This window comes from Pteropus alecto, unplaced genomic scaffold (genome assembly GCF_000325575.1).
Source record: "Pteropus alecto unplaced genomic scaffold, ASM32557v1 scaffold161, whole genome shotgun sequence".
In the NCBI taxonomy this organism is placed as follows: domain Eukaryota; kingdom Metazoa; phylum Chordata; class Mammalia; order Chiroptera; family Pteropodidae; genus Pteropus; species Pteropus alecto.
The window spans coordinates 9,090,442-9,106,992 of NW_006432943.1; the positions used below are offsets into that span (position 1 = coordinate 9,090,442).

The 16,551-nt window shown below is 33.5% G+C and overlaps 1 protein-coding gene across 2 annotated transcripts in view; it reads left to right on the plus strand.

Annotated features, from left to right (window-relative positions):
- Positions 1-7: 7 nt before the first annotated feature.
- Positions 8-16,551, plus strand: part of RCHY1 (ring finger and CHY zinc finger domain containing 1) — a 22,894-nt gene continuing 6,350 nt past the window's right edge. Inside the window, exons 1-3 of one of the 2 annotated variants that reach the window (XM_006907650.3) lie at positions 8-234; positions 4,797-4,916; positions 5,140-5,255. In XM_006907650.3, the coding sequence (XP_006907712.1) occupies positions 145-234; positions 4,797-4,916; positions 5,140-5,255 (326 nt within the window). In that variant the 5' untranslated portion in view covers positions 8-144. The remainder of the gene's footprint in view (positions 235-4,796; positions 4,917-5,139; positions 5,256-16,551) is intronic. The other variant, XM_025043816.1, reaches the window with a different exon arrangement.

The window sequence follows — 16,551 nt, forward strand, 5'->3', positions numbered from 1 at the left end:
CCGCCCCGTGTCACGTGCTCAGCCGCCATATTGGCTTTGGTGGCAGCTGCAGCCGGGAGGGGGTGTGCTAGAGCGGCGGTGCTTCCCTGGGCGTAGTTTCCATCCTGGGAGAAGGGTCTTGGAGTGTGAGGGGAGGTGGAAGAGATGGCGGCCTTGGCGCGGGAAGATGGCGCCCGAGGCCGAGAGCAAGGGCGGCGAGGCTGCGAGCACTATGACAGAGGATGTCTCCTGAAGGTGACGACTTCATTGGGCTCTTCCTCTACGAGCTTCCGCCGGGCCGGGCTGGGGGCGGGGTGGGAAGGTGGTTAGGTTTGGGCTTAAGTTTGAGGCTAAGTTGTTTTTCAGAATATCTTCTTCACCTTGAACTGGATTCCTGTTGTAGAGAATGATTTTGGCAAGGCGTCCAGAGTCCCTACCTTTCTTCCTGGTTTGTAATTTGCAAGCAGAGCCCTTGCTTGGGAAGAGTCTGGGCTTGCAGTCGATCATTTTGTCAGTGTGTTTATTACTTAGTCTTTTACTGCTGGAAGTAGACTGAGGCAGCCATGGGCCTGTGCTGGCTTTTCTCCAGGATCCCTTTCAGGTGTGTGATGAAATAATGGAAGAGGGATAAGCAAGTGGAGACTAGGAATACTATTTTAGCTCCTGTGGTTTTACAGTTCGCCAGCTTCATTTTAGAGTCAGTGAGTATTCCTAAACCTGCCAAGAAGAAAATGTATGTGTGAAATAGGAATACCGTCATATAATTGCCACTCAGTAGGAAATTATGGATAAGACTGTGCCTAGTATGTATATATTGTTACTTTGGCTGTTACTTTATTTTGAGAAAAATTCCTAGTCAATCTAGAATTTTTAAAATTGGCACCCATCCAATTAAAGTTTTCTGATTTTCTTTCATGCAAGAAGCAGTTAAAAGATTTTGCTTAGAAAGCTTTGGAGTCCCACAGCCCTACACCCAAATTTTAGTTCTGTTCCTTAATAACTCAGTGTTTTTTAGCAAACTATTCTTCAAGTGCCCCATAAGTAAAATATGGGTAATAGAAGTTCCTGTTTCATAAGATAGTATGAGACCTGTAAGGACAACCTAAAGTTATTTCTGTAGGCCATTGTTTGGTGAGCATTCCTCCATTGCACTCAATGAAGCTCTTTCAAAGTTGGTCATTCATGAAGTGTGTAAAAAATTGAATGCTATCCTTAGGATTCCATTTCATTTAGATGGTCTGTTACTTTCAAACTTGAGATCTAAAACCTAATTCAGCATATTTTTCCTACCCCCAACTCCCAAGTAACCATACAGATAATTGTGTTTCATAGCACTAAGATACTGGGCCCTGAATATTAAATGTTTTTTTGTCCTCCACTTCTGTCTTCTCCTTAAATACCAGATGCCAAGTGAAGAGTTTTTAGAAGGAAGTACCCAACAAAATCACATGCTGCTGTTTGAATAAAATAAGAACTAAAAATTGACTTAAATTTGACAAGGAGGAGATAACTGGTGACCTCGAGAAGTTTCTGTAGATATATTGGATGGATTCAAGAGAGATTGGGAGAACTGGAAATAGCCTTTATAGACAATTCTTGGAGTTTTTCTGTAAAAGCAGAAATATCTGTAGTTGCTGGGAGATATGTGGTCATGGGATTATTTTCCATTTAAGATGAGAGGTATTGCAGCATGTTTTTATATTCTTGGAAGTGACCCAGTAAAGTGAGAACATTTTATAATGCAGGAGGGAGAGGGAAAACTGTGGGAGCACTGTCCTCGAGTAGCCAAAGAGAAATGGGATCCAGTATGCCAGTGGAGGAGTTAGCCTTAAAAACATGGACTATAGATTCTGTAATAGAAAAGAAGGCATAGTGTGAGGCACATTTGCAAGTAGTTGATAGAATTGGTGGGAGGATGTTCTCTTAATCATTTCTCCTGTTTTTATAGTAGAAATAAGCAAAGTCATCAGTGGAGTTAAGAGGGGAGGAAGAGGTGTTCAGGGTTTAAAGAGAGAGATTTGAAATAATCATCTGGGTTTTAGGTCCTAGACTGAAAAAGTGTGGGGATCGACTAGGGAAACATGACAATAAGAGCCCACTTTTTATTAGTGGTTATGACTTTAAAGTGAGACCAGTGTTGGAGTGCTTTTTTTTTGGCCATATTCAGCTGTTCTATACAGGTTAAATAGAAAAGAATTGGATTTAACCAGTTGAGATTCTGAGAGAGTGAGTATGTAGAGGAAGAGAGAAGGAACTAGGGTGTGTGCAAGGGAAGAATTGGAGTCGGAAAGAGAGGAGGTAGTGTTCAGAGAATTTTATGCTTGGAGTTACGATATAAACTGGATTCAGTTCTTGTTCTAGAGCAGAGGTTCTCACAGTGTGGTGAATCGACCTTTGGTTTCCTGAGGCCCTTTCAGGGAATCCTCAAGGTCAAAACTACTTTCTAATACTGAAGCAGCATTTCTTTTTTAGTTTGTGCAAAACTAATGATTGAAAATGCTGGCACCTTAGCACGAATAAGGCAGTGGCACTGAACTGAACTGTGCTACACCTATAGTTTTTTTTTTTTTTTTTTTAAGGCAGTTTTACTTAATGTCAGTGATAAAGCAGTAAAATTATTTTATAAAATCTTATCCCTTGAATATGTGTTTTTACATATTTGATGAAATGGGATATTTGCATCAAACACTAATGAAATTAGGTGGTTTTGTGAGGAAAAGCTCTTGTGCAGTTAGATTGCTAACAACCCAGTTGCATTTTTCCTGGAACAACATTTTTTTACTTGAACTATGGTTATTCAGGATTGGATATTTGGTGGACATTTTCTCAGAAAGGAGGGAATTGAGACTGTCATTACAAAGAAAACGGTTGACAGTGATAAAATTCAAGCTTTCATCTAAAGATTAGAATTTTAGAAAACTTGAATTAGCCTCTGTGAGCTTGAAAGCTTTTCAGTCCCTAAAGACTTTGCTAATGAGATGGATAGTGATATTAATGAATGTGATTTTTGATATTGCATGTCAAATGTAACATTTGGAAGATCTACATAACTTAGTGAACTGATACTTTCTAAACGACCAATGCATGGGTAAAAGATCCATTCAAAGTGCAAGATCAATGGATTTTAATGTAACAGAGGGAGAAAAGTTTACTGATGTGATTTGAATCCATGTTGCAACTAACCATTTATAAGAGTTGTTGAGTTTTGCTGTAGTATCAGAAGAATATCCATAATTCTCTATAAAAGCTATTAAAGTACTTCTCCCTTTTCCAACTACATATGTATGTGAGGCCAGAATTTCTTCACATACTTCAACTGAAACTGATTGAATGCAGAAGCAGAACTGAGAATCCAGTGATTTGGGGGAAAATATAATGTATTTTTCATTAAAACATGTTAACATTTATGTTAAGATGTCATGGGTTTGTTACTGTTCTTTTAAACAGAAGTAATGAATATTTAAAAACCTATCAGTTTTAGTTTATAATATGTTAAGTATCGATAGATATAATTAACATAAACAAGAGCTCTCTGGGATCCTCAGTAATTTCTAAGAATGTAAATGGGTCCTAAGACCAAAACGTTTGAGAACCACTGTTCTACGGTATGGCAGAATATGTGACTGAGGAAGGTTGGAGGACAGGGCCATTGGAAGTGAAGACAGTCAAGGAATTGAGAGTTTGGGATATTGGAAGTATTGTCATTGTGGATGTGCAGATCACTTAGATTTAGGACAAGAGTAGTATTGGAGAGAAAAGCAGCCAGTTGAGTGTTAAAATCTTTAAGGAATGAACTATATTATGGTAAGTCATGGCACAAGGTGTCTTAAGAAATGAGTAGATCTGAAAGGTCACAGTGTACTGGAAAGTTGGTTTGGCTTACTGGCTTGGAAACTTCTTGATGTACAAGTTAAGGTAAGGCTTAATTGCTGTAACAAAAAGACTGAATGGTAAGGTAGGTTAAAGAATAATGAGTTTTCTTCTTTTCACCTAGCAATTCCAAGGTGAGTAGATCCTGTTTGGTGACGAGGCTCTGTTCCACATGATCACTCCAGGGACAAGATTTTTAGTTTTGTATTATTTTGCCATGTTTTAGGGCATATAGTTATCAGCTGGGTTGCTGTCATGTCCAGGTTTCATCTTAAGAGAAGGAAAAAGGGAACATGAAGGAGTCATGCCTAGTTTCTTAATATTCAGGATCAAGAGTGGCACTGATTTTTTCTCATATTCTGTTGGTAGGAACTTAGTCATTTGGCCACAACTAACAGAAAGGGGGATCATGTACCCAGGTAGAAGGAGAGCATAGATTCTGGTAGACAACTGGCATTTTTGCCACTCTTGAAAACAAGGGCTATTTCTTAAATTTATTGCATCCTCTAAAATATCAGGCATATAGTTGACGATTAATAAACACAAATGAACTAAAATATAATCTTTATAATATTTAATGTTTAGGGATTGAAATAGGAAAATGAATTTATCTAGAAATGTTTGTAAGAAGATGTTGCCTGTCTGCCATTTAGCTGAGAATGAGTTTAGGGTGTTTTGGGCTTTGTTTTTCAGTCTAGGGATTTCCATCCTTCATGCTTCTTTTGTCTTTGAGAACGAGGTTGTGTTCAACTTATACAGACATACAGATGTTGAAGAGAATAGTCAAAATGTGCCAAGAAACAGTGAAATGTTACGTTTAGGATCAGTTTACTCAACTGATCTATTGGTTGTAATCTTTGACATTGTTCCAGGAGCAGGAGGAAGAAATTTTCATTTTGCATTGCAAACTTGTCTTATTATAACTCTCTTTCTCCCATGGGTGTTAGGCACCTTGCTGTGACAAGCTTTATACTTGCCGGTTGTGTCATGATAACATGGAAGATCATCAGCTAGATCGCTTTAAAGTAAAGGAAGTACAGTGCATAAACTGTGAAAAAATTCAACATGTAAGATTTTATCATTTCTATTTTCTTTTTAAATTTTTATTAAGATTTAAAAAATTAAGAGAATTACAAGTAAGACAACTTTCAAAGTAAGCAATATCTTTGATTTAAATGTTTAAAAACTTGTGAAAGTAAAACTGCATATACTTTAACATGGATATTCAAATAGTAATTTAAACTATTATGGTAAATTTATCGCAAATTTAATTACATGTGTATTTTTTAGGCCCAACAGTTTTGTGAAGAATGTAGCACATTGTTTGGAGAATATTATTGCAGCATATGCCATCTGTTTGACAAAGACAAGAAGCAGTATCATTGTGAAAACTGTGGAATTTGTAGGTACTGTATGTAAAATGTTCTTTTCTAATTATTTCTAAGTATCTGGGCAGTAATAGCTTTTAAAAATCAACTTTATTGGAATATAATTTACATTGAATAAAATGCATTTATTTTGTGTCCAATTCAGTAAATTTTGACATATATACATATACATATATATATGTATATATACATATATACATATACACATATATATGTCAAAATTATACATAAATACATACATACACACATATATATGTCATACATATATATACACACGCATATATATATGTTACTATCAATACAGTCAATATAATGTGTGTGTATATATATATATACGTATATACATATGTATATATATACGTATATGTATATATACGTATATACATATACGTATATATATATACACACACATATATGTCAAAATTATACATAAATACATATACACACACATATATATGTCATACATATATATACACACACATATATATATGTTACTATCAATACAGTCAATATAAAAAAACATTTCCATTCTAAAACGTTTCTTTATGCTTCTTTTGCAATAATCACTTAATTAGCCCACAAATGATTGTGAGGCTATTTAATATTTTAACTTTGGGAAATAAAATATGCTTGTATATAAAGTGTTTTGTAGGCAACTAAGGTAGATAATTAGGGTGGATTTTTCCTTTTTAAAAACTAGTTTTTAAAAAGATTATCAAAAATTTTGATAAAATCAAAAAATACAGAAAAGTAGAAATAAGTAAAATAAAATAGCCTATAGTCCAACCACCCAATGACAAGCTACTACTAACGTGTTGGTATATAAAAATTTTTTTCTTTCTAAAAATTCCTGAAGTATTAAATATATACAGAAGCATATATGTAACATATAGGTTTTAAAGTATAATAATGCAACAAACAAGCCACTTCGTTTAAGAAATAGAATGTTAACTAATATCATTGGTGCTCTAGGTGTTCTATATCAGCCCTTTCTTGTTCCATTGGAGATAACCACTGTTTTGAACATTTTAAATCACTTTCTTGCTTTTATTTTATAGTTTGTTTTTCAGGAAGAATAACAGACATACCAAAAGATGCAGTAATCATAAGCAAATAGCCCTATGAGTTTGCTTATGAACACACCCTTTTAATCATCACCCAGATCAAAAAAAAGAATATTCATAATACCTTAGTAGCATTTCTTATGCCCTTGCCAAATCAAAACACTTCCCCAAAGGTAACCACTCTTCTGACTTTTTGTACTTTTCATAAATGAAATCGTGTAGTACATCCTCTTTTTTGTTTTGTTTTGTATATTTTAAGGCAATATTATTAGGTGCTTACATAGAATTGTTATATTTTCCTTTATGATTGACTCATTTATCATTATATAATGTGTCCTTTTATCTTTAGTGCTGTTTCCTGCCTTAAGACCCACTGTATTTATATCAGTTTTCTTTTGCTTAGTTTCTTGTCTTAAAATCTGTATCAGTTTTCTTTTGATTAGTTTTTGCATGTATATCCTTTATCATTTATTTTCAAACATTTTGTGTACTTATATTTAAGGCATGTATATTGTAAGCAGATTAGAGTTGAGTTTTATGTTTTTATTGAGTTTAATAGACTAGTTTTTTGCTAAAGTAGTTAGTTCATTTATTAATATAATTATATATTTTTATTTACATTTTTAATATTTTCTGTTGCCTTAATTATCTGTTGTCTTTTTTTTCTCTTTCTTGCCTTTTGGATTAATCAGCATTTTTTCTATTCTGTTTCTATTCTCTGTAAGCTTATTAGTTATACATTCTTTTATTTATATATTAGTGTTTATATTGGAAATTATAATAAATATCTTATAATATACAATGTATTATATGTAGTATATAATACATAATATGTATATCTAGCATAATATGTTTATCATTTCTTGGACGATGCAAGAACCTTAAACACTAAGAGGATTTACATACGATTGTTGTCATGTATTTTAATCTATGTATAGTTTAAACTCTGTAAGACATTGTTTTGAATAGTCAGTATTCTCTTATATTTACTTACATATTTACCATTTCTGTTGCTCTTCTTTCTGCAGCTCCTTTATCTTTGGCATTATTTTGCTTCTGCTTAAAGAATTCTCTTTAGCATTACTTTTAATGAGGCTCTATTGATTTTTATTTTTTCTCTTTGAAAATGCCTTTATTTTGCCTTCATTTGTAAATTTTATCTTTGCTGGGTGTAGAATTCTAAGTTGACAGTTTCAGCACTTTAAAGATGTTCTGTGGCATTGTTTTATGTGTAAAGGTCATGCTACAGGATTATTATTGCCTCTTTGAAGTAATCTGTCTGTTATACTCCTTTTAATGTTTTTAAGTCATTAATTTTTAGTAGTTTTTCCATGGTGCGATCAGATACGATATTTATCTGTCTTGCAATTTGTAGAATTTCTCGTATCTGTGGCTTGATGTCTTATGTCAGTTTTGAAATGTTCTTGGTTGGTTAATGGTTTTTGAAATATTTTTTGCCAGATAATTATCTTCAGGTAATATTTCTGCCCTGTTCTCTTGCCTCTCTTAGGACTCTAGGTACAGACTTTTTCACTATGCCCATATCCCTCTTACATTTTTTTTCCTATATATTTTTTCCCTTTGTGCTGAAATTGGATAGTTTCTACTGATGTTTCTTCCAGGTCTCTGTTCTACTGTGTTGAACCTGCTGTTAAACCTACTGAGTTTTTCATTTAAGGTTTTCTTTAAATTATAGAATTTATACTAATCACTGCCCCCATAGTTTCCAGTTCTTACATGAAATTCTTCACTTTTTTTCTTGAACGTATTAATCAGATAATTTAAAGGCTATGCCTGATAACTTAATATCTTGCTTGAGAGCCTGTTCTGTTTTTACCCCTCTTGGTGTTTGGTTCTTTGGTTCTGCTTTTTAGTATGCTTGATGGATAGCTAATAATAATAAATTAAAAAATAAAAATAAAAAGTGTATATTTAGTTATTGGACATAATATGTAGAAAATTATGTAAGTCTGGGTGCTATTTTTGTGCAGATAATTTTCTTTTGGTAGGCAGCTAATAAAGACATAGATCACCTTAATCCAATTAAAGATTGAGATAATTAAAGGCTATATGTTTCAGTTATAAGTCCTTTTCTATTTTGTTTTCCCTTATACTCAAGCTCTTAGGACATAGTCCTTCATGAGTCTTGACTGTAAAACCTGGGGTGTTTACCAGGACATTTATTTTGTGGTGGGACCTTAACTCCAGTTTTTGCCTCCCTAGCACAAAGAATCAGAGGCTTTACAGTACTTGGTTTCTTAGCCTCTTACCTGCTGCTTAGGTTGTTACCTTGTCACAGCATACTCTGGGGTCTGCATATCCCTCGAGGAGGAAGCAGAGATTTGGCTGTGTCTCAGTATATTTCCCTTTTCTCTGGGCTGTTGACTCTTTAAGCCCTCAGTTGCTCGTCACTGCTTTCAGTTTTTTATCTTTAAATCCAAGCTTTTTAGTTTTCAGTAGGAGCTTTGGTTTTATACAGGCTACTTTATCATCATGGAGTAGGAGTTATATATATTTAGTTTTGCTTATTTTAAAAATTATACTGTGTACATTTTTCTGTGGCTTTTTAAAAACAATTGAGCCTTGTCTCTAAGATTCATCCTATTTGATTCATGAGCTTCAGTTCATTTTCATTACTGTGCAGTGTTATTTTGTATGTCAGATCTGCATGTAGTATTTAATTACCACTATCACAGCCGAGAAATCACATTTTATAGTTTATTGATTGACTTTCAAGTTGTTGAGACTGCAAAGTACACATCTCCTCCTACCTAGTATATATTAAGCTTCATGAGATCAATATTTTCAAAATTTAAATTTCTATACCTGGTAAATATTAAGCTTCATTAGATAAGGTATTTTCAGAGTTTAAATTCTGATACTGGGGAGTGCTTTGTATACAGTAGATGCTCAATAATGTGTAGGCAGTGTACCTTTTGCAAAATGTTTTGGTATGATTTTTCTGTATATGAGGAAAATTCGTCATCAGAATTTGCCATCTAAGTCTAATTGATGTTTTTTAATTTTTTAATATTTTTAAGTCCTTTTAAAGGTAGTGAAAGTAACTTCACTGAAAATTTTAATAAGAATTTAAACATTGCAAATCTAAATTTTCATTTCATATTTTTCTAGTTTTGAAGATATATGTGCTAAATTGGCAATATCCTTTGAAGATAAATATTTACTGATCATTTGTCATGTATGAACCTGGCACATGTCCATCTTGTGAATAACTGATTCCTGGTTTTAAATACAATTCTAATAGATTACAATTACTCTCGTTCTTCTTGCACTTGTGTCATCAGAGTATAATACTGACTCCAGATCTCAAATACATTACAAATAGATTCTGGTTTATCATTACTTCTGTGTATGCATTGCCAAATTTAATGCTTTTGTAACTTTTAAAAGCTCATTATTTTGTCGAAAGGTGGATGTCTTATCTCTATATAGCAAAACATTTTTTATTTTAAGATTTACAGACACTTATCAGGATGATCAGTCCTATGAATTTTTTCAGTTTTTACATCATCTGTTTCCTTCCAAGTGCTTTTATACACACACTTTCCTTCATTTGTCCACTTCTGAGCCGTATTTGGTGTACACATATAAAAGATGGAAAATTGCGGTCCTACATCTTTTAGCAGAATGGGATGGTCCAGGTTCTTGACACAAAATATTTTGAATTGAAGTCCTTCCTATTGAATGACTACTAGTGAGGATACCATATTTTCTTTTTGTCCTTAGAGATGTATTGTTCATTCATTTTCTTGAATGAGACCATTCATCTAAGAGGATATCATTTGACGATAAACTATGATATGATTTATATGATAAATTGCTTATATGATAATTTGCCAACATCATTAGAGTCTACAACAGTGATTTTCAACCAGGGACGATTTTGCCCCCAGAGATTATTTAGCAATGTCTGGAGACCTTTTTGGTTGTTAAAGCTGAGTTAGGTGGGGAATGGGTTGGAGGAGGTAGGCTGCTCCTGGCATCTACTGGGTATAGGCCAGGGATGCTGCTAAACATCCCCCAGTGCACAAGACAGTCTCACACCACAAAAAGTTATCTGGCCCCAAATGTCAATAGTGCATAGGTGGAGAAGCCCCAGTCTAGAGTGGTGTCTCTGTGCATTTATCTTCTGCTTTATCTAAAGTTTTGCTCTTTCAATTTTTTTTTTCCTATTTGCCCTTATGGGTGAAAAATGAAAAATTCTGAATTCTCAAGTATATTCAAGGAAAACTAAAAAAAACTTACAAGGAAGATGTATCCAAACTTTTTTTAAAACCTTCTTAAGAGATGATGTAACACTTTGAGCAATGCAAAAAGAAAACTGAAAGATGATGTAAAAGTAGTGATTTTTTTCATATTGTGTCACCTTTTCAGGTGTTTCTACCTTCCATTGTATATCATACTTTGCATTTTAGTCTTTTTTTGTCAGGATAATTAGGAATAACTGATGATTAAAGTAAAAGAATTCCTAGGATGCTGAAATAGCAAAATGTTTCAAGATATAGGAAAAATAAGATTACTAAAATTGCATAATGTATCAGATTTATAAAAGGGTACAATAGACCCATGTGGTAATTGCAAAATAGAATGAGTTTATGCTATTAAAAAAGTAGATTTTTTTTTGTTCTTGGAAGATACCGGAGATAGAATAAAACTCTAATATTTAAAACAATTCTTTTAAAAAATTCGATCAAAAAAGAAACTAAATTCTGATATAAAATGGATATTGTATGAAAAAGGTTTTTTTAGTCATTTAGCTTTTTTAAATGCTGCATTTAATTTATTTCTTAGAACTTTTAACTTGCTAATTGTGCAGTGTAAATCTCAGATTGTAGGGTTTCTAACACTTGGTTTTAGAATCCTTTCTGGGAGTATAACATGTATTTGGGAAGTGTCTAGTTAATAATATATGACATAACTAAGAAATTTTCAAATAAGAAAGTTGTTTTATATTTTATATTAGGTATCAAAGTTATATGAGTCAGGTTTTTGAAAATGATCACTTCAAGTAGGTATTTTAGGAGGCCTTATATCTGTTGTTATTGCTCAGAAACTTTTGAAACATTTATTGTACAGTTCTTTCAATGAGTGCCTATGGCACACTGAAAATTCACACTTCTGAGGATTTTCAGAACTTTTTTTTTAATTACTGAAAGATATTGTGATCAAAATAAGAATGGCAAATACTATGTTTAGTCAGAATGACATATGATCATCAAATAATGACAATTTTTTAAAATAGTAAAAATATCAAAAGACGAGTTAAAAATTGCAGTGGCAGCATCATTGGAAACTACTTTCTCACAATAACATTTAAAAAAATTATGTCATTTGGACGTATGAATTCTTATATTTTTGTTACAGTCTTTTTGCTGTATATCTGTACCTTCTTTACATTGAGCTCTCTTTTGGATGTTAAAACAAACACTTTTGTCTTAAATATATTATGAAACTTAATTATTGCTTTTAGTCCATTAAACAAATCTGCAAGACTTCCTCATAATTATCCTATCCAGATTTCTCCTACTCTTGGTGCTTATAGTACTTCTAGGCTGTCTTTGACTCTGAGCTGAGGGTGTGGGCTCGAAAAATTGTTCGTCCCCTTAGGTAGTAGTCACTGCAATGAAATCAGTGCTTCTTACAGAGTTTAATATGTTAGTCCTGCTTTTACATTTTAAAATAGCTATTGATAGTTATAGATAATCTTTTGACTGTGGCAGTATTTCTTAAAGAGTGCTTGGCCCTAAAAATAGGGTTTCAGTTTTTCTTTAACCCATTTCCTGTTTAGGAAAAAAAAGTGCAGCTTACTCCCATTGTTAGTTTAACATCATGCATAGGAATGCTAAGTTTTCTAGGATTTGACATTTTTAGCGATTGAGAATTATTATATTTTACAAATGGAAAATTTATAAAAACAGAGTGCTATAAATAAAATGTTTCCAAAGATTATCGATCCACTAGAACTATGTGAAAATAATAACAAACGAGGTATTTTGTGGCCAACTTTGAGGGTTTAAGGTTAGGACTGTAATCTGCGAGTTATCTCGGTAAATGCTGCAGCCACCAGCATTCTCAGGGCAAACGAGAAATAGGTTAATCAGGAGCAGATATCTGATCTAAAATATTTTGACAATGAGTACCTATCCTTACCAAAATGTACTGGAATTAACTTTTTTTTTTTTAAATGGAGAAATATCATTTCTCGTTAAACAAGCACCAGAATATACTTAAACTGTTTATGATAATATGATATAGCAGATGTACTTCCTATGTTCTGATTTCTGTTCTTAAAAATTGTACCAGCTCTTTGACTGTGTAATTCCATGTTTAGGTTGTTCCAAGGAAATAGAGATATGTACCAAGAATTATGTACAGTATATATATAGTGGCAATAAAAATAATCATGAAAAATTAGAAGCAACCTTTATGTTTGGGAGATTGTTAAATTTGCAAGCCCCTATTAAAGGTAATGTTCTTGAGTAATATTTGGGATTAAAAAATTAATTGGTAAAAAAGCGTTAAGATAGCACATATATCAAAATGTTAGCAGTAGTTACCCATGGGTGGTAGGATCATGAGTAATTTTAAGTTTTGGTTGATACATTTGTTTGTTAGTGCATGTTCTTCTGGGTTTTACACATTTTAAATAATGAACAGGTATTGTTTTAAAGTTTAAAAGTTAAACTGAATTGGGGAAATAAAGTGCTAATAAAATGATACTTTAAATCAAGGGAAGGATACATATTTTCCCATTTCTTTATGTTATTAAATAAACATCAGACAAATCTTTGCTATATGTAGAACATTAATGGATTAGAAGGCATGATTCTTGTCTTTAAATTTATATTCTGTTTGTGGAAGAATGGGTTTAATAAGCAATCAGTACTACAGAATTTGTCAGATTTTAGGAAATTGGAGCTGTCATTTGTAGGAAAGTGAGTAAAATTTTAATAGTGTTAGGCCAAGGCTGAATAGATCAAAGTGGGCTGGGGTCTAAGTAAATAACCAAGCCTTAGAGAATGCAGTAAAAGAATGGAGTGAAGGCCAGTGGGGTGTAGGTAGAGACTGGGGTTGAGGATGGGAGTAAAACAGATATATAGAGTATTTTAAACTGAAATGAATCTAATGAGTCACTACCACCATTTTAAAAAAGACAGTGAAAGATGAATACATGGTAAGATAAGCACTGTTTCATGGAACTTTTGTTAGCATTTTGCGTGTATTGTGTATGTGTGTGTGAGGAGGAAGAGAGAACTGGGTCAGGATGTAAAAAAATTTCTTACCTTATTTGAGGTTGTTTGAGAGACACTGCTCCAGAGCCTGCCAGATCAGCTCTGATTATAGCTACAGCACTGAAACCACATTGACTGTTATTTGTTTAAACAGGTTCTCTTAGTAATGAATGCTTTTGGCTTTTGTGTGTCTGAGACATCTTTATTTTGCTTTCATTTTCGAAAGATAATTTTGCTGAATGTAGAATTCTAGCTCGATTTTTGTTTCAGTACTTTAAAAATATTGCTCTACTGCATTCTCACATGCATTGTTTCCAGTGAGAAATCAGGTGTCATTCTTTGTTCCTTCTGTACTTGTCTTTTTTCCACAGGTGGCTTTTTTTTTCCAGGTGCCAAAATTTAAAATTTTTATTCAGCAAACAAGATATATCATTATAATGACTTGTGTTAAATTCTGTGGGAGAAAAGCCAAAAAATATTGTAAAGAAATGGCATAAAGACGTAGAAGCCAGAAAGGGTTGAAAATACTAGCAGTTACAAGAGTGAGTTGTAGGAAGATGTTAATTTTCAGTCTTCACAGGCTGCTTTTAAGATTTTCTCTTAATCCCTGGTTTTGAGCAGTTTGATTATATGTTCCATGATACAGGGTTGTTTTTTTTTTTTATGTTGCTTGTGCTTAGGGTTTATTGAACTTCTTGAACTTGTGGGTTTGTTTCATCAAGTTTAGAAAAATTTTGGTCACATCTTTTTTCTGTCTTCCCCCTTCTCCTGCTCCCCACCTTTGAGATCTACAATTACATGTGTATTAGATTTCTTAAAGTTCTTTTTTCTATTTATTTTTTAATAGTTTCAGTTACTGTGCCTTCAAGTTGACTAATCTTTTCTTTATCAATATCTAATCTGCCGTTGTAATTTTTATCTCTAGAAGTTTGAGTTGGGTTTTTTTATATATACTGTTTCCGTGCTAACTCTTTGAGTACATGGTATATAGTTATAACAGCTGTTTTAATGTCCTTCTCTGCTAATTCTAACATTGTCAGTTTGGGGTCAATTTTGATTGATTATTCTCATTTTGGCTTGTTATTTCCTGCCTCTTTGCATGCCTGGTCATTGTTGATTGGATACCAGACATTGTGATTTTTACCTTGCTGTGTGATGAATAATTTTGTATTCCTATTAAATCTTTTTGAGCTTTATTTTAGGATGCCGTTGAGTTACTTGGGAACAGTTTGGTATTCTGGGACTTGCTTTTATAATTTACTGGGTAGATCTGCAGAAGTGTGCTTTTTCTAAGACTGCTGAGGCACTACCTTCCTGAGCACTGTACCCCATGAATTAAAAGGTTTTCTAGTCTGGCTGATGGGAATCAGCGCTGATCCTGGCCATGTGAGTGCCGAGCACTGTTCTTTCTAGTTCTCTTGAACCTTGGGTAGTTTCCTCACATGGATGCGGTGATGGTGTATTCTACTAAATACTTGAGGGACGCTTCTGTTCTTCCTCTGGTACTGTGTCCTATGAACTCTAGCTTCCTTGGTTTCCCAGGATTCTTAGCTCATCTTCTTAATCAAGAAGTCTTCCTGGCTCTGCCTCAATTCCTCCAACCCATCCTACTGTCTGAAGACTCTTTAGGCAATAAACTGGGGCAGTCGTAGGGCTCTCTTAGTTTATTTCCTGTCTCTCACAGATCACTGTCCTTCACTGCCTGACGTTCAGTGAGAAACTTGTTTTTTTATATTTTGTCTGTTTTTTTGTTGTTTTAGGCAGGAGAGTAGATCCAGTTTCTGTTATCCTATCTTGGGGAATAGTGGAAACCTACCTATAGGGTTTTATTTATGGAATTTGACAGGCTAATTCTGAAGTTCATCTGGAAGAGAAAATTCACAGTAGCAAAGCAGATTTTGAACAGGAAGTGTTCAAAACAACAAAGAGGGGCTTGCCTTTCCACATAGCAAAACATGAAACTAGAGAAATTTCAATGGTGTGCTCTTTGTGCAGGTAATGGACAAATAGATAAATGGAGAAACAGCGTTTGTATGTGTATACATTCACATATTTATACATTAATTTATAACAAGTGGTATTTCAAATCTGGAAAGGGCATTAGGATAATCGATTGCCCATTTAGAAAACAAAAAATTATAAAAACTGTATATTCATTAGAACATGGTTTTAGCATCTTGTGATCAAAACTCAAAATAACAGGGGCTCAGGAAAGGTAGAAGTTTTTATTTCTCATGGAAAAAGTCTGATTTATGTAGTTAAACAGGATTCAGGCTTCTTTTATGTTTTTGCCCTCCTATCCATAAGATATTTTCTTGTTTACGCAGTTTAAAAGAGCTCATCTTCTTTCAGTGGAAAGAGACTAAATAGATGAAGAGAAGGTATACCCTTTTCTCCTAAGGGAACAACACAGAATTTTTATCGATCTCTTCTGTTTAAAACCTCCAGAGAAGTTGGAGAATAGCTCTATTCAGGACAGCCCTGTGCCTAGCTAAATGTTTTGTTGTTGTGAAAGAAGAGAATATTAGAAATTTGGGGACAACTGGCTATCTCACCTTTACTATACAGAATACATTTCAAGTGGATGACAGGAAAAATATGTAAGTATTAGATGTGTATAGAATATGTGTTTGCTCTATAGATTACAAAAGTCCTGAACAAGAGGCAGAAGCATAAGCCATAAAGGGAACAATAGCTTTTTATTACATAGGAATTACATACATATTACAATGGCTATATGACAAAAGATTTAAGCAAAGATAGATGACATACCAGAAAAGTACTTGTAATGTATACAAATGAAAAAAGATGAATATCCAGGATATATAAAGAGTTCCTTTAAGTAAATGGCAAATACTGTAGTAGAAAAATGAACAGAGCACATGGACGGACAGTCCACAGAAGAAATCCAAAAGGTTCATAAACATTAAAATATACTCTCTATCTCATAAGATGAGAAGTGCGAATTAAAATGACATCTTGTCTGTCATATAGGTA